This window comes from Xiphias gladius, chromosome 6, assembly GCF_016859285.1.
Source record: "Xiphias gladius isolate SHS-SW01 ecotype Sanya breed wild chromosome 6, ASM1685928v1, whole genome shotgun sequence".
In the NCBI taxonomy this organism is placed as follows: domain Eukaryota; kingdom Metazoa; phylum Chordata; class Actinopteri; order Istiophoriformes; family Xiphiidae; genus Xiphias; species Xiphias gladius.
In genome coordinates, this window is record NC_053405.1 from 2,910,019 (window position 1) to 2,933,636 (window position 23,618).

At 43.2% G+C, this 23,618-nt stretch overlaps 1 protein-coding gene across 3 annotated transcripts in view; it reads left to right on the forward strand.

Moving 5' to 3' along the window:
* Nucleotides 1-10,155: 10,155 nt before the first annotated feature.
* The window catches only part of ghrhrb (growth hormone releasing hormone receptor b), a 47,295-nt gene continuing 33,832 nt past the window's right edge, over nt 10,156-23,618 (forward strand). For 2 of the 3 annotated variants that reach the window (XR_005707597.1, XM_040129131.1), the window contains exon 1: nt 10,156-10,426. Coding sequence is in view for 1 of the 3 variants with exons in the window: in XM_040129131.1 (XP_039985065.1) it covers nt 10,325-10,426 (102 nt within the window). In the remaining 2 variants the exon portion in view is untranslated. The remainder of the gene's footprint in view (nt 10,427-23,618) is intronic. The other variant, XR_005707598.1, reaches the window with a different exon arrangement.

Consider the following 23,618-nt stretch of genomic DNA (forward strand, 5'->3'; position numbering starts at 1 on the left):
GTTTCTCTTTAATATTTGTGTGGTCACAGACTTGACAAAATGGTGAATGAAAAAATGTCAGTTGAACTGTAACTGCTATGGAACTGTGCCTGAACTTTGTTTTGTTTGTTTTGTTTTTTAAACCATGCTAGCAGCATGAATGTCAGTCTGTCAGTCGGACTGGCAGTCCACCACTTTGGTCCAGACTGAAATATCCCAACGACTATTCTATGAATTCCCATGAAATGTGGAATAGCCATTCACGGTGGCCAGATGTTGCATCCTAAAACGGTTGTGATTGGTCAGTGAGCCCAGTCCCGGTGCTGGAACAGCGCCACAACACTCACGCAGCACGCACTCATGACACAGGTGCAGAGAAAGGGCTGGTTAAGAGAGGGTGTGTAAAAGCTCAATGGAATTTTTTCCACCGTCAGTTTCATCAAAACACCGACATGGGTGCGTGCGGGGGGCAGGTCCGCGGGGGTATCATTACTCTCTGATTTGTTGAGAGAGTATCTCGATGGCATCAGCCGGTAGGAACGCCAGGCTGCAGCACTTGAAAAATGAACTCGCTTGACATCATTATGTATGAAACTGCCAATTACATTTATTCACTTGTCAATCAAAGGTGCCAGAACGCCGTTTCCAGATTGGTCCAGCCCACTTTAATCGCTGCTTTGGTTTATGACCAAATATCTGCAAAAAAATCAATCAGCCTCAAAACCTCAGCCACTTAGCAAATGTTCGCATGCAAACCTCACGCGGAGAACATGGTGAACGTTATGCCTGCTTAGCGGCTGCACGTTAGCGTTGCAACTGTGAGCGTGTTGACATTTGTGTGTAGCTTAAAGCATTGCTGTGCATAAGAATAACCCCCCAGAGCAGAAACAAGACAGAGCATGATTGTTTATCAGCTTACAGGTCCTTTGGTGCATTTTAAGCCGTTCACTTGTGTTTTCTCACCCTTTTTCTCGACACTTTCAAAGGCCTGACGATTTTTTGAGCTGTCCTCGTCACAAGACAACCTTGATAGCTGTAAACTTCTGAAGTGTACATTTGCTATAAACTGTGTCTATATAAATTCATCTAAAATAAACTGTAAAAATTCCTAACAACTTGTTGGGTCATCAGGACAAAAATCTGCGTGAAAACCGATCTACTCCTTATTTAAAAAAATAAAATAAAATAAAATCTGTCTAGTTTTTGGTAGAATTTGGCCAAACCCAAAAACGATGAGCATAATGATGAGCCTAATGCACGGAGGTTAGCGGGGACAGCGAACATCTTTCATTTGAATCTGTTTTCCGTCTCTGTCCTGACATCTGACCTCGGTTCAGGACTAATGAGAGACGAGAAAACAGACTTTTTTATTCTGAAGGGTTCCTCTCAGTCAGCGGTGACAGACCTGCTGCCGCTGCTGTTGTCTGTCCTTGTAAAGATAATGCCGATCACGTTTCTTTTCTAAAGATGCCGTTGTTGTGAGAGAAGCTCCGCTGTGGTTAGGGTTAGGGCTTTGAAGACGAATACTAGGGGAACTGCAGAGTAAAAATTAGAAAGCCTTTCAGTGTAGCCGAGCAGGAGGAATCTGATCATATTCAAGCTGTGTTTTCTGTCTAAAATGGGAAGGGTTTAGCGTGACCTTTAATTTTCAAGATAAACTTCTGCCCGTCAATACTTCAGTACTGCCCTTCAAGGCAGGAAAAAGCAGACAGTGATGGCCATACAAAGCATGTGTTTCCTTTGAGGCGGGAATCGGCATTCTTTCTGTAAAAGCATTGGCATTTATGGTCCAAAGAAAGCCAAACCGTGGCTGCACACCACGTACCCCTGAACAAAGACACTAAAGTAAAAACTGTTTAACACAAAACAGAGAAAAAAATATATTCACATATATAACATGAGAGAAACCTGTCAGTCCACCACTTGGGTCCGGAAGGAAATTTCTCAACGACTATTGGACGGATTGTCATGAAATTTGGTTCAGACATTCAGTGTAATGTCGTAGTTATTTCTAGTCTTATTTAATTAACTTACCTCACGTGTCTATGGTTGTTTTACTTCTTGCCTTTGCGTTTTCTTCCCCCGCCAATTTTCACCCGTGTTCACCCCGTGTAGCCAATCGGTCCCCTGTGTGTACATAGTCCAGCCTATTGTCTTGGAGCTACCTGTTAGTCAAGCTCTCCTGCCATTCCTGTCGCTTGTCAGTATTCCTCGTGTATTGCCTTTTGCCTGCTCCTCGCATGTACCGTTTGCTACACTGACTGACATCCCGTGTATGTCCTCGGGCTTGCAAGTGGAGCCTCACATTCGGGTTCCCCTCGGGATGAACTGTCATAACTTTTCATCTGGTGCAGGGGTTTTTTAAAGTCTGACACTGTTGAGAACTGTGCCCATGGATGTACGGTCAACTCATTGGATTACTTCAGCGCTGAAGAAAAACTTAAAAACACGATGACTCTGTGGAAATCGGGCATTAAGAGCTTTAAAGTGCCTGAATTGAGCCGTGCATCACCGCCAGGTTGGTGAGCGGACCGAACCACAATAGCTAACTTCCCTTTGGTAAATTAGGTCAGAATTTTAACGTGTGCAATACTTTGGTTTATGACCAAATACCTGCAAAACTAATGACGCTCCCATCAGCCTCAGCTGTACTTTGTGTGTTAGCATGCACACATTTGCTAATTAGCACTGAACACTAACTGCATGTTAGCATTGTCACTCTGAGCGTGTTAGATGGTGTTAGCATTCAACTCAAAGCACCACTGTAAGTGCGGCCTCACAGGGCCGCATCATCTCAGCCTGTCAAACCAAAATTACAATCTTTCTTTCTTTTTTTTTCAATTCTGACGAATAATCACGATAATTCGTCAGAATAACCAAGGGCATTTAATTTTCCTATTTCATTCAACTGCAGGTCTGATTTCCAGATGCATTAGTGCAATATTAGTTCGAAGTTGGACACGTACTGGATGTGGCTGCTCTCTTCCGGGAAATCGGCCTCGTGACCATCAGTGCCGTCCTCAGCGTCTTTGACTGTCTGGCTCAGGTGTGAAAATATAAAAACTCTTTCTAGCTGGACACTCTGCAGTAAAATTAAATTTGACCTTCAGACAGCTATGTGAGATCATCTGTGGAAAAACTCCACACGTATCAACTAAACATCAAAACCCCACCGCACTCTAACTGATATTAGGGATGACTGGACCGATCATTAACACTGTCTTTATCTCCTATATTCAGCCCAAGACAAAAACCTCAGCAATGCACAGAAACAGAGAGCAAAAATGTGAAAAAGCAATCGACACACACAGGTAAAAGCCAGTGAATGTCAGAGAGCTGTGCTTATGTGCTTAGTCGTGCCACTATTAACTCATTTACAATCTAAATATTTGCCTTTTTCAATGTCTTTTCAAAACTGGAAGTAGTGCTTCTAACCGGTGGGAAAAAAAAACACTCTAAACCGACGGAGGCTCATTAGTGAAATAAAACAATAAATCATAAAAAAACAAACAGCAAGCAAATAAGAGAAAACAAAACAAGATGAAATGAGAAGATGGCAAAGATTAGAGAAGTGCCTTCCAGTAAAATCATTATATGAGGTAATTGCCTAATTATATGAGGCAACTGCCTTGTCTTGCCTATCAGCAACATAAAATATTAACTGTTACGTAAGCATGACTTTCACTGTATTATCATTCAAATCATCTTCATAAAAAGCCTCCTCATGAATTCCAGAGGGGGGTGTGAAGGTTATCACGTCCCGTGTGTCAATGAAACGTCCGTCAGGGGCGTCATCAACGGCAGCGATCTCTCTTTCTGCGGCCAGCGACGATCCAGACGTCAGGAGGAAGGAGACATACCCTCACTACACAAACAAAAGACAGCGGGGACATGTGGACGTGTGGATGGCGCACACATGTGGGTAAAACTCATATTATGCAAACCCCTGCTGAACAATGAACAGGACATCCAGGCCGTAGTCCTGCCCGCTCGTCAACACACTGAGGCACCCAAGGCTCGATCACGTGTCAGTGACTTGTTTTGTCCGAAAGCCGTAACTCAGTATTGACTCTCCCTGAATTCATCAGCTGCACACAGCTGGTTACACACTGACGTCAGTGGCCTCTTGTCTCTGCGGAGCAACAGGCTGCAAAACACAAGACCCCTGGCTGGAAACGATAACAGCCTTTCCGCTCCGTTTCAAATGAGTTTTTAGCAAGTTTTTATTGGCAGAAACATAAAACAAATCTATGCACTTTGTATGTTGCGTTCATGATCCCCAGAGGATGAATCCCCCGACTTTTTCTTCCAGGGTCACCAACAGGTGGACATTTTTGGTTCCGACCGATCCCCGTGAAATCTGCTACAGATATTCCTGTCCCCCACGGGATGAACTGTGATGAATTGGTGACGATATAATATCAAATCTAACAAGTGGGCTTTCTGCCGGCACCGTCCTCATACACACAAAAAAAAAAACCTATGTTACGCAACACAAATCTCTTAGCAGGCTCACGTTATGCTAAACGAGACTGTCCTCCGCAGGTGAGCAACGCCATCAGCAGTTTCAGCAAGAGCCCCAAATGCACATAGGTTTATGTTCAAGTGACAAAGCCCTCGATGCTGCAGTAATTAGCCTGTGACGGGTGCGACGGAGGAAGTCAGGTGACATTGTTATAGAACGACGAATTCCCCCTAGGGAGGAGGTGGAGGTGGATGGATGGATGGATGGGTCAACGAAATGTCGGGACTTTAACACAGGAGACTGCTGTTTGCCTCCCGTTTCCAACCGACGGTCAATTTTAACCACGACCACGACCGCCCCCTAACCTTAACCACGTGTTTATCGTTGTTACCGTGACAATAAAGGTCCCCTACTCCTAAAGAGCAACTTAGCACCAGGTGGAAGAGCAGTGTTCTTCCTGCCCTCTCTGGCTTAAAGTCACAACCCGGTTTCTCTTCTGACCACACCCGGCTTCGCTGATACGCGTGGCTGGGTGTTCACCAGTGATGTCCCTGGGTGACGGAGTACACCTGCACATCACCGCGAGGTGAGATGTCAGACCACGGGATTTCCGCACAAAGAGGATCTTCAGGTGGTGTTAGGTTACTCTTTTAGGGGCTGGTCATCTTAACCCAAACCACGATGTTTCTCTCAACGTAACCAAGTCATATTTTGTGCCTAAACCTATTCAAACCTTTACCATAGAGTTTTCACATCACAAAACGAATTTATTTTTCAAGCATCATGATTTGCAACTTTTTCTGTTTTTTTTGAAGACACTGGCAAATGATGCTGTCCTTCTGCCAGGGGCATCACATCAGAAAAAAAACTGCTATGGAGTCCATGACCTGGAGTGTTTGGACAAACAGTGTGTTTTTTTATTTTTTATTTTTTTATTTTTTCATTTAACTTGGTGGCTAATTTGACATCTTTTTTTTTCATACTACCTCTAGGGGGCACCAGGTTGAAAATGTTCAAATCCTCCACATAGCAGCTTTAAGAGCAGGACTGCATCAACTCAAATTCATGAAACATCAGCTGTGTACACCGAAAAAAAAAAAGGAAATCCAAGAGAGTCCTAAAATCCTATTTAAGAATCTTATTTTTCTCATCAAAGAGAAATAGTCTTGTCAGGCACCATAGGCACTAGATTACTGGACTTCTGAAGTAATTGTTTCTCGATTTGTCCCAAGATGTTCGATCTATTTCTCAGCTAGAGTCCAGCAAAAAATAGGAATGCAAGTTGACTGCACAGTGGTCACTCGATATCCCAAACCTCTGTTATGAGACAAATAGATTGCTTCGCTTATTTCAAGATCCGGGCCAATGCAAGCCTTTTTTTTTTTAAAATCGAATAAACCATAAAGCTGATTAACATATACAGCGGGCTATTAATCCACTTCACCTTCCTGATATTTTTCACTGTCGCTCCAAGGGGCCAAAATAACGATCGTTAGGTTTTTCTTTCTTTTAATATCAGTCAGCTGAAAGTTAAACCACCGTCACACATAATATTTTGTGTTTTAGAATCTCTGCATTCCGCTCTGCCATTTGAAAAGAAGTGGCTTCGCATACGAAGTGTAGAGCTCAATAATGAACTTTACTGTTAGAGCAAAAAGTGACATTTCAGATGAAGTTTCCACATTTCGTCGATTTTCAGGCCGTCACTTTTTCGAAGAATGAAATATCTCAAGAACTGTTGGATGGATTCTCATGATATTTTGTTTCAGCTTTCATGTTCCCCAGACTATGAGTCCTAATGACTTTGGTTGTCCCGCTGACTTTTCCTCTGGAACCCGCCAAGTTGGCATTTTTGGTTCACAAGTGGCTCAAAGTATTGACTTTTCGTCTTTACCATCCTCACACACATTTAAAAAATACCTTTTTCAAAAGTCTTTCAAGGAAGTGACACATAGCAACTTGGGGCTTTGTCTTTTTTCTTTTTTTTTTCCAGACAAGAGCAATGATGAAGTCGTGAGGTGAGAGTTGATATGTGACACGTCTGGGCGAGTCGGTTCCCTCAATTTCCGTCCGGGGTTCAGAGCCTTACAGCGTCTCTATGAGCCGTCTGGGGACATCCAGCTGCAAACAGCAGGTGTCCAGCAGCGGCAACACAAACACACACAGAGAAATCCAGCGTTTCAGGGCCAGTACCAATCCACAAAGGAACAGATCAGGACAAACAGAGAGGAGGTCAGCAGCAGGGGTACAGGTCAGAGGTCAAAGATGGCTGTCGATGACTCGTCTGATAATTCTGCTTTACTGCACAACTCATTTATTCTTAATTCTCCGCTTTACACAAGCTGCTTGAATCCTTTTGATCCAGTTCGTTGGGATGGCTGAGTCCTATTTTTGTAGTTCTGTGGTTCATCATCTCCACTAGTTACAAGAACATTTTACTCATCCATTTAACTGCTGAAACCCGGAGGCACAACGACATCACTACAGTTAAGTCGGACGTGGCAGTAACAGAAGCTCTCAAGGCAATTTTACTTTATGCGTTTGTAAAGGTCCACTTGATGTAGGTTTGGGCAGTTGTTCATGTACATGTGCACCTGAACATACACCGCCCGAAACGTTCGGACTTCCGATCAATATACAGGTTAGAAACAAACCTCGAATTTAGCCAGTTTATCCAAGGCGCCAGTTTGGAGGTGGGACTGCAAGTGATCCCACTCGAAAAGTCACTTTTAATCGCTTATTGCGTATCAAACAGTGTGTTTGTGCCGAGGAACTACAGAAAGCGTGGCAGGTAAACGTGGAACCAAACACAGTTTGACATAAAATAGAATTACTCAACATCCCATGGCTGGTGTCTGAACTAAAAAACTTATTTTTCTCTACTAGCTTTTGCGAAGGTGCAACAGCTACTGACATTTGCAGCTCTGTGTGACGTGGAGGCATGAGATCCCCGCGGCCGATCGGACAATACGATGTGAGCGTCGTCGGTTTTATTTCTGGCTGAGACTCATCCACACGGTTTGAGTCCTTCAACTCACCTGGGGATCAAGTTCTTGCTCTCAGAGCGACGCAGTTTCACATACAGTGGAATGTGATTTAACTAATGTAATTTTACAATGAAAAATTATGACTAATTTCATAAGTTGCCATTTTAAAAACTGATACCTCGTTCAACAGGTGCTACCGGTGGTTCTGAGCAATTCGTGATTACATTTAAAGACCGAATGACAAATCGACAGCGAACGCATCATCTGTACTTCAGAGAGAGTGAATTATAAATTTTATGACATTTTCTGCCTCAGAGGATTTTGCTGTTTTCAAGCTGTTTCACAGTCATTTTGCCTTCTGAGAAGTGTTATGTTCTGTAGAGCTTGAATAAATCACCTCTTCCATACGCACAACTCTCCGACGGTTTGTCATAATAGAAAAATAATGTGTTGTGATTTAACGAGAGACGAACTGGGACATCAGATGTGAAAATAACAGAGCGGAGGACAGTTTGTTCCTGAGTCAAAGTCAAGCACATTCAGAAAGGACAGTTCTACCTACTTAATTCATTAGTGTACTCCATCAGAGGTGATTTCTGGATGATTGGATAGCCTCTGAAACCCCTCACCTTCCCGACTTCGGCTTGGGGGGGGGTCTGACTGACCATTTCTGTAACTCTCCAACTCTGACAATCCGACATTCACACCGCTCATTCGCTGATCGTCCGGCTGAAAAACTGCATTATTGGTCACTTGCTCTACGTTTACCTTTTTTTCCCGACATGTGACCCAGTGCGATCACGTGCACAATCCCACCTAATGGCCTCGTCGACACCAGGAAGTCGCAGCGCGACAAAAAGTATTTGCGGCGCTGGGAGACGCAATGCGATGACTGGTCGCAGGTCTTGAAGCAGCAACATCGTTCATGGCAAAAATGGACCCAAATGGATGCAAGCGCTGGTGTATCCTCCCATTTTGGCAGAGCGGGGTTATGTGGCGAGAGGAAGGCTCTGTGCACGCCTGGGATTGGTCACGCAAACACGCGTGGGAAATGCAGTTAAGAGTTCACAGAAGCGCCAGTGGTCCAGATACATGGGGGATTCCACCAGTGCAACATATCACAAAAGTGGGCATTAGTCCAGGCAGAACGCAGTCTTTGTTTCTGGCCGGGATGCATATAAAATGGACGCAACGTAGTTAATATGACCGTTGGGTAGGAAACACTGACAGGTGAGAACTTGTCTCGTTTGGGTTTGGTTTTAGTTGAAGCCATGTTTTACCACTGTTTAGCCACTGCTTCTCACTGCTGACCACTTTAAAACTGTTTAGCATCTGTTTTAGCATCTCACCCAGCTGGTATCTTTAGTGCCCCCGTGTTAACTTTGGTTGCAGATGATTTTTCCCCTTCTTTAACTTATTTAGGGGAGCTGAGTGTCTACCGAGGAGGCCAGACCCCCTGGCATCACCTCTGTACATTTCCAACCACTTTTCAGCATCTTCCAGTGTCTTCTATTTGACAGAGTCAGCAAAAAAAATGCTTTCATTTTGAATCACGTCTCTGACCCTTCAGTGGACAAGTCCAGCCTCTGGCCTCAGTCAGGCTCACAATATTGCCCTGCGACATTCTCGGGGAACAAACGTAAACTAGTACGTGAAGTCTAATCCCTGTATTGACAGGTTAACCTGACCCCCCCCCTCACAGGTGCTGCTGTCCGCAAGACCTTCAGAGTTGGTGGTCCGGTGAACAAGCCAAAGGCGTCGTCTGTCACCTGTAGACCTCTGCAAGGTGCCTCCAACACTCACACACACTCACATACGCATTGCTGCTCGGTGGACTGCTGTCAGCCCGCGCTGCTTCTGTTTGCTCTAGCTGTTTATATGAAGTGGCCTGAGTAACGACACAGAACTGCGAGGGCAGGCCTACTGCACAACAGCACGGCGGAAAAAAAGCAACTTTTCGACCATACAAGGTCTTCATCATACAAACGCCGACACGACAGAGACTGAAGACTCCGTATGTATAGATATCAAATTGGCTACCTCATGCTGACACACTGTATGTACAATTCACAGACTCGACACGTAATCAAAATCAAAATACATCAGTGCCTGAAAAAAATCAAAAGAAACATCTCAGGAATCCCAAAAAATATCTTTGCTCAAAAAAGAGCATTTTCTGTGAAAGAAATTTCCCCACAGAGCACTCTGAAAATATTTATATAAACAACATGGTTTGGAAATTAACACAAACAAACACACACACACACACACACACACACCAACTCAAGGTCAATTCAACAGATGTTTTCTGCAGCTTTCAACTCATAACTCATGGTTTTGATGTCTGTCCCGGGGCTGTTTGATATTTTGATGATGATGGTTTTAAAATTGGCTCAGGAAAAAAAAAACTACATTTTGAAATATTCACGTGTCTTACACAGAGACACACACAGCACAGTCCTCGGGACACCAAGTCCTGTAAAGTAGGCCTGTTTAAATAAGGCTACTTTAGAGTCACTCCGTCCAGTACGCCGTGGTTCCCGGAGGCTGCGTCCACAGGTGGGGGTCCGTTCCGTCCCGCCTCGTGTGTGCGCGCCGCTGCTGCTGCTGCGTCTGTGCGCTCCGCTCCGTCTCCTCCTCCGCAGGGAGGAGCGCACCTTGTTCGGAGCGGTCGAGTCCCCGCTCTCCTCCGCGCGTAATGCGGACCGTCTCGTGCGCCGGACACCGAGGAGACGCCGGACGGCATTCATGTCGAGCGGCTCGGCTCGCGGATTTCTCGCCGGCTGTGGACATTTGACGCGGAAATCGTCTGCGGTCATCAGAGACCGACATCAACCTTGGAGATATTCGTACTTTTCTCGTGCGTACTTTTCAAAGTGAACAAAGCGTAACGATGTTATTGCACAGCGCGTTCGCCTCTGGAGGCTCGTGGCCGAGATGGGTGGCCGCGCTGCTCCGCTTGGGTCTCTTCCTGCAGCTGGCGGTCTGGGAAACGGTGAGTCCGCCCGAAACCTGCACGTCAACCTCGTGGACCGTCGGGGACCGACGCGGTTCCTGACGGCAGGTGTGGGCCGGTGTAGGGCTGCGTTTGGGTTCGGAACAATCGCGTTTACAGAACAAATCAGCCTGCGTTTGCTGCAATGTGCCAATTTCAAAGCCTGTGACAAGTGATCGAGGTGTCCAGTATCATCCCAGTATAGTTTCCCCCTGGTTCCTGACGATGAGATAAACAGGATGTATTAAAGATGTGTAGGATTAATTGAAAAAAATAATAATAAAGAGGAAACCAATCTTGCCAAGTTTGTTAAAACAGTAATCACTTCTTTTAATATTGAATATTTAAAAAGCAGTTTGCCTTTTTTTCTAATTTTTCTATTTATTTATCCACTTGCCACTTTCCTCTTCACTGTATTCAGGAATTACTGGACGACAGTAACAAGTGTGGCTGTGTATTGTTTCTCTATTCACCTCCTTGAGGGTTCATCCCGGAGTAAAGGGGGTAAAAGGGCTCAGTTTTTATGACTGTTGTAGCTTCAATGCCATCAGCAGTTTTTAAACAATTTGTCCCATTTTTGCAATTCAGCTTCCTGTGGATATTTTATGCTTCATTGTGCTTTGCTTCAGACGCACAACTGCTGAAACATTCCACAAAGGTTCTGATGAACAAGTGAATTCGTCTGAACGGCACGAATGACCGCACAGTCATTAAAAATGGGGGAAATGTTTGGGCTCTGGCAGGAGCTAAAACATTGTAAATGAGCAGCTATTGACCTGCTGCTCTGATGTTTGTCTGGATTGAATTATGATCATAATTACCTGATGGATGATGAATTTTTCTGAGTGGTGACAAGTCCCCGGGGATCACTTGATTTGATGATAGATGCCCCCAATTTGAACCTAATTATCGGCTGTTCGGGGAGATGGACGTGGTTTTAATATTCCTGATTTTTGCCACATCAACTCGATTTTTGCTTTCTGCTTGGTTTTGGTGTCCTAACTGAGGAAAAATGAAAATATTTTGGCAAATGAAACATAAATCTAAGAGAAACTTTCAGCTACCAACAGGAGCAACCGTTGATAAAAACACACAAATACCTCAAATAAATATTACAATGAATCATTTTAAAAGAAGATCCAGTGGTGTCTCCCGTGACTCCTCACTTGACTCTGCTGCCTTTGGCTCCAGACAGACGGCAGCAAAGAGAAAGTATTAATAATTTTTTTCTGCACACGCAGATATAAAATTCAAATAATGCAGACAGTTCATAGGGAAGAACATTCCTATTTTATTGCATTTATCCTTATTTGAATTTGGATTTGGATTCAATACCAATCACGGAGGCATTTCCCTTCCATCAGATGTGTGCTCACCTCCGGTTTCATCAAGACATGATGGAGGATTTGGGTCTGTGACGTGTCTTTCGTGATCCTGAAGGCTGTTAGCGATCTTTTGTTGTCCCTTCCTTTATTAGCTGCTTCCTCCAGAGACTCTGCTGCACTTTTGATTGGTATCGGGACCGAAAACGCTCATTTCATACTCTCTGCCTTTTCTTTATAGATCTGTTTCTTGGTGACAGCAGGATGGACATGTAATGTCACTTAATGACCTGCTGGGTCACTGTAAATGCATTTAAGTGATGCAGGAGCGATTTAGTTTGACTGAAGAGTTGTGTGATACACTTAGGTAAACTTTCAGCTTTAATTCAAGGGGTTTAACAAAAATATTGCATTAACTGTTTAGGATTTAGATCCATTTTTATACATAATCCCTCTTTTTCAGAGGATCAAAAGAAATTGGACAATTGATTGTGTTGAATTTGCATTTGGTAGCTGTTCATGAAGAGGTGTTGATGCAAATGAAGGAGGCCGTCATTAGGACGAAAAAAAACCAAACAAACCTATCAGACAGTTGCAGAAAGGGAGCGGCCAAATCAACAATGCGGTTCATTCTTAAAAAGAAGGAATAAACTGGTGAGCTCAGCAACACCAAAAAGGCCCGGAAGACCACGGAGGACAACTAAAGTAGGCGATCGCAGAATTCTTTCCTTGATGAGGAAAAACCCCTTCACAACATCTGGCCAGGTCAAGAACACTCTGGAGGAGGCGGGCGTACCACTGTCAAAGTCTACAGTCCTCCTCATGAATGTAAATACAGAAGGTTTGACACAAGGTGCAAACCACTGGTAACACTCAGGAACAGTAAGGCCAGAGTAGACTTTGCCAGAAACCCTCTAAAAAAGCCTGCCCAGCTCTGGAACAAGATACTTTGGACAGATGAATCCACCATTAACTTGTACCAGAATGACGGGAAGAGAAGACTATGGAGAAGGAAAGGAACGGTTCATGATCCAAAGCAGACCACATCATCCGTCAAACATGGCGGAGGCAGTGTTATGGCACGGGCATGTATGGCTGCCAATGGAACTGGGTCACTGGTGTTTATTGATGTCACTGCTGATAGAAGTAGCAGGTCGAGTTCTGAAGCGTATAGCTCTGTACTATCTGCTCAGACTCAGCCAAATGCTACACAACCGATAGGACGGTGCTTCACAGTACAGATGGATAATGACCCAAAATATACTGCGAAAGCAACCCAGGAGCTTCTCAAGACAAAGGAAGTGGGATATTCTTCAATGGCCAGGTCAGTCACCTGACCTCAACCCAGTTGAGCGCTCTTTTCACTTCCTGAAGTCAAAACTGAGGGTAGAAAGACCCACCAACGAGCAGCATCTGAAGGCGGTTGCAGTAAAGGTCTGTCAAGGCATCTCAAGGGAGGAGACTCAGTATCTGGTGATGACCATGGGTTCCAGACTTCAGGCTGTCATTGACTGTGAAGGAGTCTCTGATAATGAGGGACTATGTATGAAAATGGCTGTAATTCCTAAGCTATTAATGCAATATTTTTGTCGAAACCCCTTGAATTAGCACTTGTGATGGCTTCGTTTCAAAGCCATTGTGGTGGTGTACAGAGGCAAAATGACAAAAATCGTGTCACTGTCCAAATACTTATGGACCTAACTGTAAGTGTCTGTGGGTTTGGTACTATGAGTGACCCATTTCATGTTAGACATTGTCATTTGATCCATTGTTAATATAAAATATTGAGTAGGGCAGCTTTAAAGGTTTCCTCGTGACCTCTAGCAGCGCCATGGAGTTGTTTTTTCATGAGCAGGTCCCTATTATGTGTGCATATGCACACGGGTGATGCCTTACCAGTTCTAGCTGATGGCTCGACATTATTCCACTGATCTACAGGCCGTGGTAATTCAGCAAGAAATGCCACGGTGCACCAACAAAGGCGGGAAAGAAGAAGGATGCTAGCCAGTAAACGTGGATGTAAACAACATAGGCTTTCAAATCTCTAAAACAATGTCCTTAAATAACATTATTACGCCTCATGCAGAAGAAAATGTCCCTGCGTGTTTCCAACCATTATAGATATTATTGTATTGATATTTCTTATGCAGTGAGTAAGAAGCATTTTGCTAAAATACAGTTGCATACAGTTGGGTAGTTTAATAACTTATAAGATCATCATATGTAAAATCTTAATCTGCAAAGTAACTTGTAACTAAGTAACACTAACAGTTAGATGAAGTGTTGGAGTAAAAAAAAAAAAAAAGAACAGTATAGACCTGTAATATGTAGCGGAGCAGTATAAGGCAGCAAAAATTAGAAATAGGCAAGTACAAGTACCTCAGATATCAAGTTAAGTACAGCACTTGAGTAAATGTATGTTACTACGCTTCTGGAAAATGAATTGATAGGGGATTAAAAAAAAAAAAAAAGAAGAAAAGCCTTTGATAGAAATTCAGAAAACGATGCCCAGGCTTCTCTTTGGATTTCTAGCAGAGGACTCTCCCAGAGCTTTTGATCCCCGACGTTAAAATGACCCACTACCCTCAGTCTCCAGCCTGAAGCAAGTCGTACCTGTGCCTTAAAAATCCATCTCCAAAGGCTGCGGGTAACCAGAGCAGAGAGGCCAAAATGGAGCAAACGTGCTCCATTTGTTCTAGATCCTGTGAGTGTCCTGGCCTGGTGGCTACATTTTGTTCAATCTGCAGGCCGTCAATTGATTTTTGGGGCGAATAATGAGTGACAGTAATCCAGTTGCTGGAAACAAAAACAGGAAATGTTCCTGTGTCCGGAAATGAAAGGAATGATCCAGTTTTAGAGATGCTCTGAAGATGACAGATGGCTTTGACTTTGTAATATTACTATAATGTTTACAAAAGAAAAAAAAAAATTCAAATTAAAGGGAAATTCCAGTTTAATACAACTCGGGTCATATTTTTGTAGTTTTATCCATCATTCCAACTGATAACACTAACATTGTAATCATCGAGTTAATTGCTGAGATCTGGGAACATGACACGGCAGGAGACAAAGCAACTGATCAGACTGGGTTTTTTGGGGGTTTTGTTTTCTTGGCCACGCAGATATGTCAGGCAACATTAGCTTATTGTATATATGTGGTGCTGGTTCCATGTTGACTGATAAGGAACGGGAAATTTCAGTGCAGAAATGCCAGAGGAAAGTTTGGGCATTTTTCAACTGTGAGAAGTCCCCCTCAGTCATCCTCATCTTAGTCACAATTCTTCAGAAAAACAAATTTAAGGGATCCCCCATGTTCTTCATGCCATCGTTGTAAGATTGTTTTAAACTCAATTTGAACCATTAATTGGTGCTAGCTTCAGAAATCCGGCATTGGTCCTGCTTTAGTTTTTAACAAACCCACAAACCTCCTTGTAAGAGAAACACCAAGGCAAACAGTGAAATTATGACCCAAACTGTCTATCGTGAACACCCATCCCAACGTACGGACTTCCTTATTCAGCTCCGACTTACTCCGTTTACTGCGCTCGTGTACAATGAGAGATTATCGGCAGCATTTTAGGAGTGCCCACTTTTAGTTTGACCTCCACGTGAAGTGGTTCAGATAATCTGGATAAACTGGATCGGTGTGTTTACAACATATACACTGTACACTGCGCGATTTTGGGCTGTTCCATTGGGGGCGGGGGGGTCACAAGGCACTTTTCTGATTTGAATCACCTTCAGGTCAAAGATTTGTAGTAACTGGCAATGGAGTTTGTTTGCTTTTTTCCCCTAAGATAAGCGGTCGTATCACCGTCGATACGACCCGACGTTCAGATCTTAATCTGATTCTGCCTTCGGTTCAGCAGCATGTTCAGTCTGTTGTTAGTCCGAGCTGCTACGTTCAGTTCAGTGCAACAGTAGCCTATACGAGCACGGCAGGTACGGTTAATAACTCAGAGTTATCCGATTATGATAACTATCTCTTCGCTTGATAACTTCGCAGTCTTTTAATTCGCTTTTAATGAGGAATGTAAGACACTGTGAATCACAGCCGAGCTGACAACAGTGCTCTCAGCCACCAGTAACTGGAGCTCCCCCGCTAAAAGCTCTATTGATTCGTTCAGTGACAATGGTGAATCAGTGTAGTCAGTCCACTTTGGAAATTTGTTGATAAAGGTTCGTTTGTACGTGTTCCGATGTTCCATGTTCCACATCCACTGTCCCGGGCAAAAGTCGATCATCGTGAGAGAAATGTAGCAAAAAACTTTCGTCGTCAATCAAAAGCAGTGGCACTAAATTACATTGTGACACATGGGAAGCGTAAGTGTGTAATCTAGGGCCAGATTACACGTGTCATCTGGGTGTTAATCTTCACCTGCGCACTCGCCCTGCTGAAATCTTCAAGTTTTGGCGGAAAAAAAAAAAAAAAGACAGGCTGTATTAAAACTCTGACAGCGTTAAAAGAATTTAGGACCGAATCTCCCAGCGTGAGCGGCAGTGACCCACACCACCAAGCTAGCGTAACGCCGTTGCTGCTGCTGCTGCCGCTGCGAAAAAAACCCCATATTAATCTCATTTTGCAAATGTGGCCTTTCATGTCGCCCTGCTCTCCCTGGACACAACCAGTTTCGCACTGTGCTCCTACTTGTCTACTCCTACTTCCTCATTTGTTGTTTTGCCTCATTTTTAAAACCCAGGTTCCGCAGAGAGGGAGGACTTGAGTTGATGACGTGTCTCTGCGTGTATTTACTAAAAACGAATTCTGTACATTTAAGCGCCGCGATGCATCATGTAATGATATCATACAGCCTGACTCAGATTGATTACCAAAACGTCATTAGACCCATCTCTCACCGTGTGGACTCGTAGGATTGTAGTTTACACCGGCTGTCGGCAGCTTAAGTCAGTTGACAAAAACCACGCCAAGATTTCTGTCTCCTTGTGCCAAGCGCAAACCCGAAGGAGATACAACCTCGCTCTACGTATTCCCTGTGCACTGTAAGGCCAAAGGCTGCCGAGTCACATTCACCGGCATTTATTGTACCGACAAAAATACTGGAGATCCAAGGGAGTTAACAGAGGAGAGGTCTGAGAGATTCAATATACCTGTGTATCATCAGTGTTTAATAAGAAACACAACCTGGAGCTAGAATCTCAACATCTAATGACACACTAATGACACTGGAGACCTGGCGATTACCTGTCCTTTGTGTCAGTGTGAAATTTTAAATGTAAATGATGGCCGCTTGGTAAAGGTTGACTGGAAGCCCTGCGTGACCCAGGTTCATTTAAACGGCGCTGCTGCCGCGTAAACTGTTGTCATTTAGACTCGAATAATTAAAGTGCAGGCTCAAATGTCACTCCAGCTCCTCAATCACACACACGCACACACACATTTACACAATCTGATTTCATTACTCCGCACCTGTGAAGTTGCGACATTTTTATGCGACTAAACTGCAACAGTAAATATGTTTTGTCCGAAACTTGTTGTGACTCGATTACATTTTCTATTAACATAATGAGGATATGTTAATTTATGTATATGGCAAGTTTTACTACATTAATACTGCAGTGCAGCATTTTGCAGTATTGCAGGATAATATATATTGTGGTGACTGCGTTATTATTCAACTAGTTAATGGTTATGTTTAGGCACTGACAGCCCTTGTTTAAGGTTCGGGGAAGATCCTGGTCTTTGTCGGATGTGAATAAACATTTTGTTTATTTACATTTTGTGGTCTGGTTTTATTAAACCAGACCACGATCTTTCACTAACCTTGAGCAGGTGCTTTTGTTGCCTAGACCACAGATGGGACTGTGGATGTGACAGTCGTGCACTCCATACACCCGCCGTCCACCCCAACCACCCCCTGGCAACTCTGCTGCCGTTAATAAATGTAGCGCTTCATTCATTCAAAAAGAACACGTCGCCTCTGAACATAATCCGGCCCGCGATTACCTTTTCTCACAAAACGTATTTGCTGTATTTGCAGTTCAGGTGTGCAGAAACATCATTTCTCGGAGACAGGGTTGGAAGTTGGGAAACCTTTCCCAGGCTCTGCACCTCATCCCGAGTCACACTAGATTCCCTGCACATCGCTAAACTGTAAAATTTTGATGATGTGTGGCTTCCTAAGGCCGCACTGTCTTGCTTGTATAAAAGCGATTTGTTCCGTAAACCTGCTGGGCAGATATGACTGTGCTGTCTTGTGTCACGGTGAGGCTTTGTTGCCAGATCAAGCTGCCAGACTGAGGTTTTCAGCAACACACACTCATTTGTTGCTGCTTAAGGTATAAACTGTTAATGATAAAGGAGTTTATGGGAGATCCTCTTCAAATACATAGTGGAAACAATTAGACCTTTCGCAGTAAATGCTCCTTATATTGGGTTTTGTGTTTAGGAAACACTTTACTTTACCAGATAATCCTTAAAATAGAAAATGAGAGTATTTAATTTAGAGCTGTTGGGAAATTTGACAAGAAGAGTCTCTGTCTTTATTCATGTTACTCTTGCAGCCTCATCCAAGAATATTAGTCTGTGTTATGTAAGGAAGCCATGGACTCGCTGTATAAGGTAATAGATCGTAACCTGAGAGCTGTAACCTCCGAAAGGGATTACAAGATCATTATCGGTTTTGGAAACAAGAGAAAACAAAACTTTGCTGCTCAAAATCATGGTTTCTCAGAACTTTCTCTGACTATTGCTTGCTCACGCTTAGTTTTTGCTGTTTAGTTAAATCCCCTGCCATTTTACCTCTCCGGGCCTCTAAAAAGTGTTCAAATGAAAAAAAATACTGTAAAAAGCAAAAAACACTGCCGCGCTCACTGCTCATTTACCCCATTCGCACCTGGGATTAACATGCATCTGTATCAGGGGACAAAGCGATTTGTGAGCAGAGCTTACACGCGGATTACAAATGGTGGCGCCGTCTCGTTTCACAAACAATTGTCGCGAGTCCTATGGGGGGCTCCTTCCTGCTCATACAGAGTTTGCAGGTGGGGCAGTTGTTTTGATTTAGTGCAAAGTGTTAAAATTATTGAGGGGATACTACTTCGTGTGGCAAATTTGGTGAAACAGTCCCCTGGATTTCTTACCTGGATGAGGAAAGATGCACGTTAATGCGTGGCGTAAATGCTCGCAGATACCTCGAGGTGGTCTAGCTCAAATTGTGATCACATCTCAATCCATACAGCTTGGACACATTTTTAAGAAAAAAAAAAAAACCAAAAACCAAAAAAGGCCACCAAACTAAAAAACCCACATATCACCCCGATACTCAGCAAAGGAAAATAAGCAGAGCCCAAGATCTGATCACATATGAACAGAACGGAGACGCTGAAAAAGTTTATTGATACCGGGTATCAATGCGAAGGCCGGTGATCAGATGTCACTATCCAGACAACGTATCCAGACACAGATCGCATGTTAATACCAGGTGTATATGGTTAAGGAGTCACAGGGTTGGAAACCACCGATACACTCTGACGTGGATTTTCTGAGTGTAACCTTTGGGTTGCTCCCAAAAATTACATTCACATACGCACACAACTAAATGATTTTATCAAGCAGGAAGCCAATGAAGTGTTATGTTTCTCGTAGCGCACAGGAAGCTGCAGGGAGGCGGTCGGGGTGGTAAGGGTCATAACACGCAGGACTCAAATGCACGACTCAGAGACACCGATAAAAACGTCACCTTTATTAAAAGGTAGTGCAGGCAAAGAGGAGGTGAGGGCTTGGCGAGGGGTGAAGTCGGCAGGCAGGAACGGAGGGCAAAAGGGGAGCAGGCGGCAAAGGCAAAATCCCTAAACATGCAGGAGGTCAAACATGGGCAGGCGGAAAGGAAAGGTGCAGGTGGAAATGGAACAGTTTACAGTATTCAAGGGAGCAAAAGGGGAAATGGAGGACAGGTGAGTAAACGGGTGCGGGGGAATCAGCTGACTGGAAAGGCGGGAAGGGCTGGGGTTACTGCGGGGCAGGTGCGCGTGGCAGGGTCTGAAATGACAAGACAGTTAGAGAAAATGGCAAAGGCAGGCTGAGAATGAACGCTTAACTGAGCGGACTGTGACACAAGGTGGGTGTATAAAGCCCAGGGCTTTGACACTGGAGGCCAGGGCTTGCGTACTTCCTCCCCACTGTGGTTTGGGTTAGGCTACTAAAACGCTTTGGTTAAGGGAAGGTATTAGTTTGGGGTAAATGTTGAAGCGGTCAACATGTTTTGTCTTGAGCTTCACCGCAAAATCCTTAATCATTCTTTTTTAAATAATATATTTTCTGGACACTTTGTTAGTTAGTCAACACTAGAGAAATAGTAGGAAATGAAGGGAGAGAACGATGAGGAGCAACATGCACAAGAGATCCTCATGGTCAGCACTCTAACCTCCAGTCCACTAGGACGCCCCTAATCAGGCTTTAGTTGCTTTAAGTAGATATTCAAGGAAATAAAATATCGACCTTTGGCAGAAAGGTGGACAGAAGACAGAAGTACACCCTCTCTTTTGTTCCATCAAATCCCTCTCTCTTGTTTATTGTTTAATTTTCAGCCCAGACTACCAATGCAAGAAAGAGCTGCTACTTTATTCTTCAGTTTCTCACCGATTGGTTCAATAAAAGGAAAAGCGCATACGTACACACACTGTAGACGCAAACAGATTGAGAGCAACAACTTGACAGCTGTAGGGTAAAACGTCCTACAACAGACCAGGAGGTGTTCCCGTCCGGTAGCCGAGAGCGTCTCCTCTCGTGTTAATGCTGGACACTGCAGTGATGTGAGAGCACGGGGGTCAAAGGTCACGCTCACCTGCAGCGTCTCCATCTGTCCAACAGGTAGGAGTCCTGCCTGTGAGGATTCTCACATTTCAGACCCAACACATCCACCGGCTACAGGGTAGAGATGCTTTTGGGAATCTATATTTTATCTTCATGCGTGAATTTATTCTTTTTTCTACGATTTTTGAAGGCCCATATGGGTCCCGCCGTTCTTCGTGTTCTAGACGGCGCGAAAGGCAGAGGATCCTTGTCAGTAGATGTCAGGACATTGAGAGGAAATCCCCTGAACTCCCACGTTTCAGCTGTCGGTCACCGCTGGAAGGCAACCGCCAACATCCTCATGGTCCTCGCATGGGGAGAGGGATACTGCGAAGATATGTATGCAAACACAGATCGATGGACAGATCAATACCTAAGTTATTGCTACCATAGCTGCTCACGTAGTACTCTCCAAGTTTGTAATTTCCACTGGGGTTGAGGGCGTGTCACCCACACTTTTCACAATCCTGTTTTTGTCCCCTTCACTTTTAAGGTTTCGGTTTGATTTAGTCACTAAAATCTCTCTAAACAGAATCTACAACCCAGAGGAGAGAAGAGCGATGTTAATAAAAAAGAAGGTCATGTTCATCTAGGTCGCTTTCAGGTATTACTTTGCATTCACAGTAATTGAGTTTATAAGCAGCAGCAAGCGATTAGTGGACTTCTTTTGCCCCGGGGTTTCCATCTACAAAGAGGCTTTGCCCTCTGATTGGTGGACGTTGTACCTCATGAATACCAGAAACACCTGCAGGATTCGGTAAAAAAAAAAAAATCATTTGTAAATGGATGGTTAATATTTATAGTCAGTGTTTCCCTGAAAAAAATCCTATTAAACATCAGTAAAAGATAAAGCAGTGAAGGATGGAGCTGTTTGTAGCAAGGAGGGAAATACAGTATTTATCAGTATCAGATCAAACAACAAGACTTTTATGTGGCATTAGTGTGTTAAATGTCTTTGTTTTATTAGACTACTACTAAACTACTACTCAAACATTACCACCAAATATCATATTAAACCAAAAAATGTTTTCAACTATCTGCAATTGTGTAGTTTTACTGCAAACATTAATTCTTCTGGGGGTCGGTTCAATATTTCACCAGCTGAATGTCCAAAGGCCACTCGTTGGTAGTTCTGCCGCAAACATGGATAAAATTAGGTCCTCATGGGAAGCTGATGTTGGTTCTCCCATTGAGGAGGTCGACTGGAAGGAAAGACGTAGAAGCCCTCCTCATTACCCGGTGCGCAGTTCTGCTCGGGAGATGCAGCAAAAAAGACTACGCCAACACACACATAACACCAGTATCCAGGACATAAAACGAAACAAGCACTTTCAAGTTTGCACAACAAATGCACAAACCCTGACCCACATCAGCGGATCACGGTTCCTTCAGGGAATGTACCAAAAATCCAGATTTTTTTGGAGTAAAATTTCAAGGGAGCTGGATAAAATACTGGCCGATTCTCTTTATCTAGGCCCTAAGGCATGCACAGTATCTTGGGTGTTTAAGAGGAGTTTCCCATTTCAGTTGCACAAACACATCTTTTACAGATAAAGTTCAATTGTGCCTGTAATTGTATTTTACAAATGTGGACAACTGATAAAATGTAATATGTCTGACTCCTAATGAAGCCTTTGGTACAACTTTGAGAAACAAAACTTTTAAATTTTATAAATAGGGAATGCTTTTCTGCACTACCTTGGACCAAAGAAATCAGAGTCAGTAGATAAGGGCCGGTTCGGGTTTGCTTGCAGAGCCATGAGTGATTAATCTAACATATCTACCTGAATATGGGTATTTACAGATGCATAAACTTAAGTTCTTGCAGACATAAATATAGCTTCCAAACCTTCAGTATTTAAATGGATTCATGTTTATTCCTTTTTTTTTTTTTGGGTCACCAAACCTCACAGAAACCCGCAGCACAGGCCGAGTCTGGTTTCGTCAGACTCAATTTTTAAGGGCTCAGCTGAAAGCTGAAATATGCAGCTTTCCGTGTTCTGCTTTCTGTCTGAATCCCTGCTTTCTCTTTAGTCGTTTCCACAGTGTGAAGGCTTGAAAACCAATATTCGCTCTCGTCCCTCTGGCTTCCTACCTGACTCAGAGAGATGATTTGCAGTGACTGTACATATGAATAAGCTGATTCATATGAGCCATCTACCACAGTATATTCTGTTTTTTCCACTGGTGTGAGATGTACTGAGATGTTCTCATACATTAGTATTATTGGAATATTATTGATGATTTATTAGCATGTAAACAGCATTTTAATGTTGTCAAGTTGGAGCTAATTTTTACAACTTTATACACTGTACAAGGTATATTTTTTACACTGATCATATGATTTATGTATAAAATGTTGATCGGCAAAGTAACCAAAAGTTTGAAATGAATGTGGAGGTGGAAAAAGCACATTATCATCCCTCTGAATCGTAGCACAACTGTTCAATGTATCATTAAATTTAAATACTCAAGTAAAGGGCAAGTACATGGAAACTGTACTTAGTTACATTCAACCTCTGTATTTTTCTTTGCGCTAGTTTGTTGATTTTACTGTGTGAATGTAAAAAAAAAAAAAAAAAAAAAAAAGTCTTCCCATGGGATGGATTTGTGTATGAACAGACTTTATCTGGAAGACTAATGAGATGAATAGACAGCAGGTTCAAAGGGCGTAAATATCCCACTCAGCTTCTAATAACACTTTGCCAAGGGGACGACAAAAAAATTCAAATATTTTATCTACAACGCTTGATTGATTTCAGCTTTAAGTGGCTCTGCAAACACCAGCATTGCTTTTAATCCACTTGTCTTATTCAGATTAAAAAGCAAGACTAAAAATTCACGTCGTTGTCATTTAGTCGGTATTTTTGTTTCATTTTAAATGAATTTCTTTCACTGATATTTTAAAACACTCTTATGCTTACAAAACAGTCGTCAGTAGTACTATTATACCGTGGAAAACAGTGTTGTATAAAATACTCTGATTGGAATATTGGAAAATCACCCTCTCTTTCCCAATTTTGGAAACAGAGATACAGACATTATTTCTGGAGGGAAT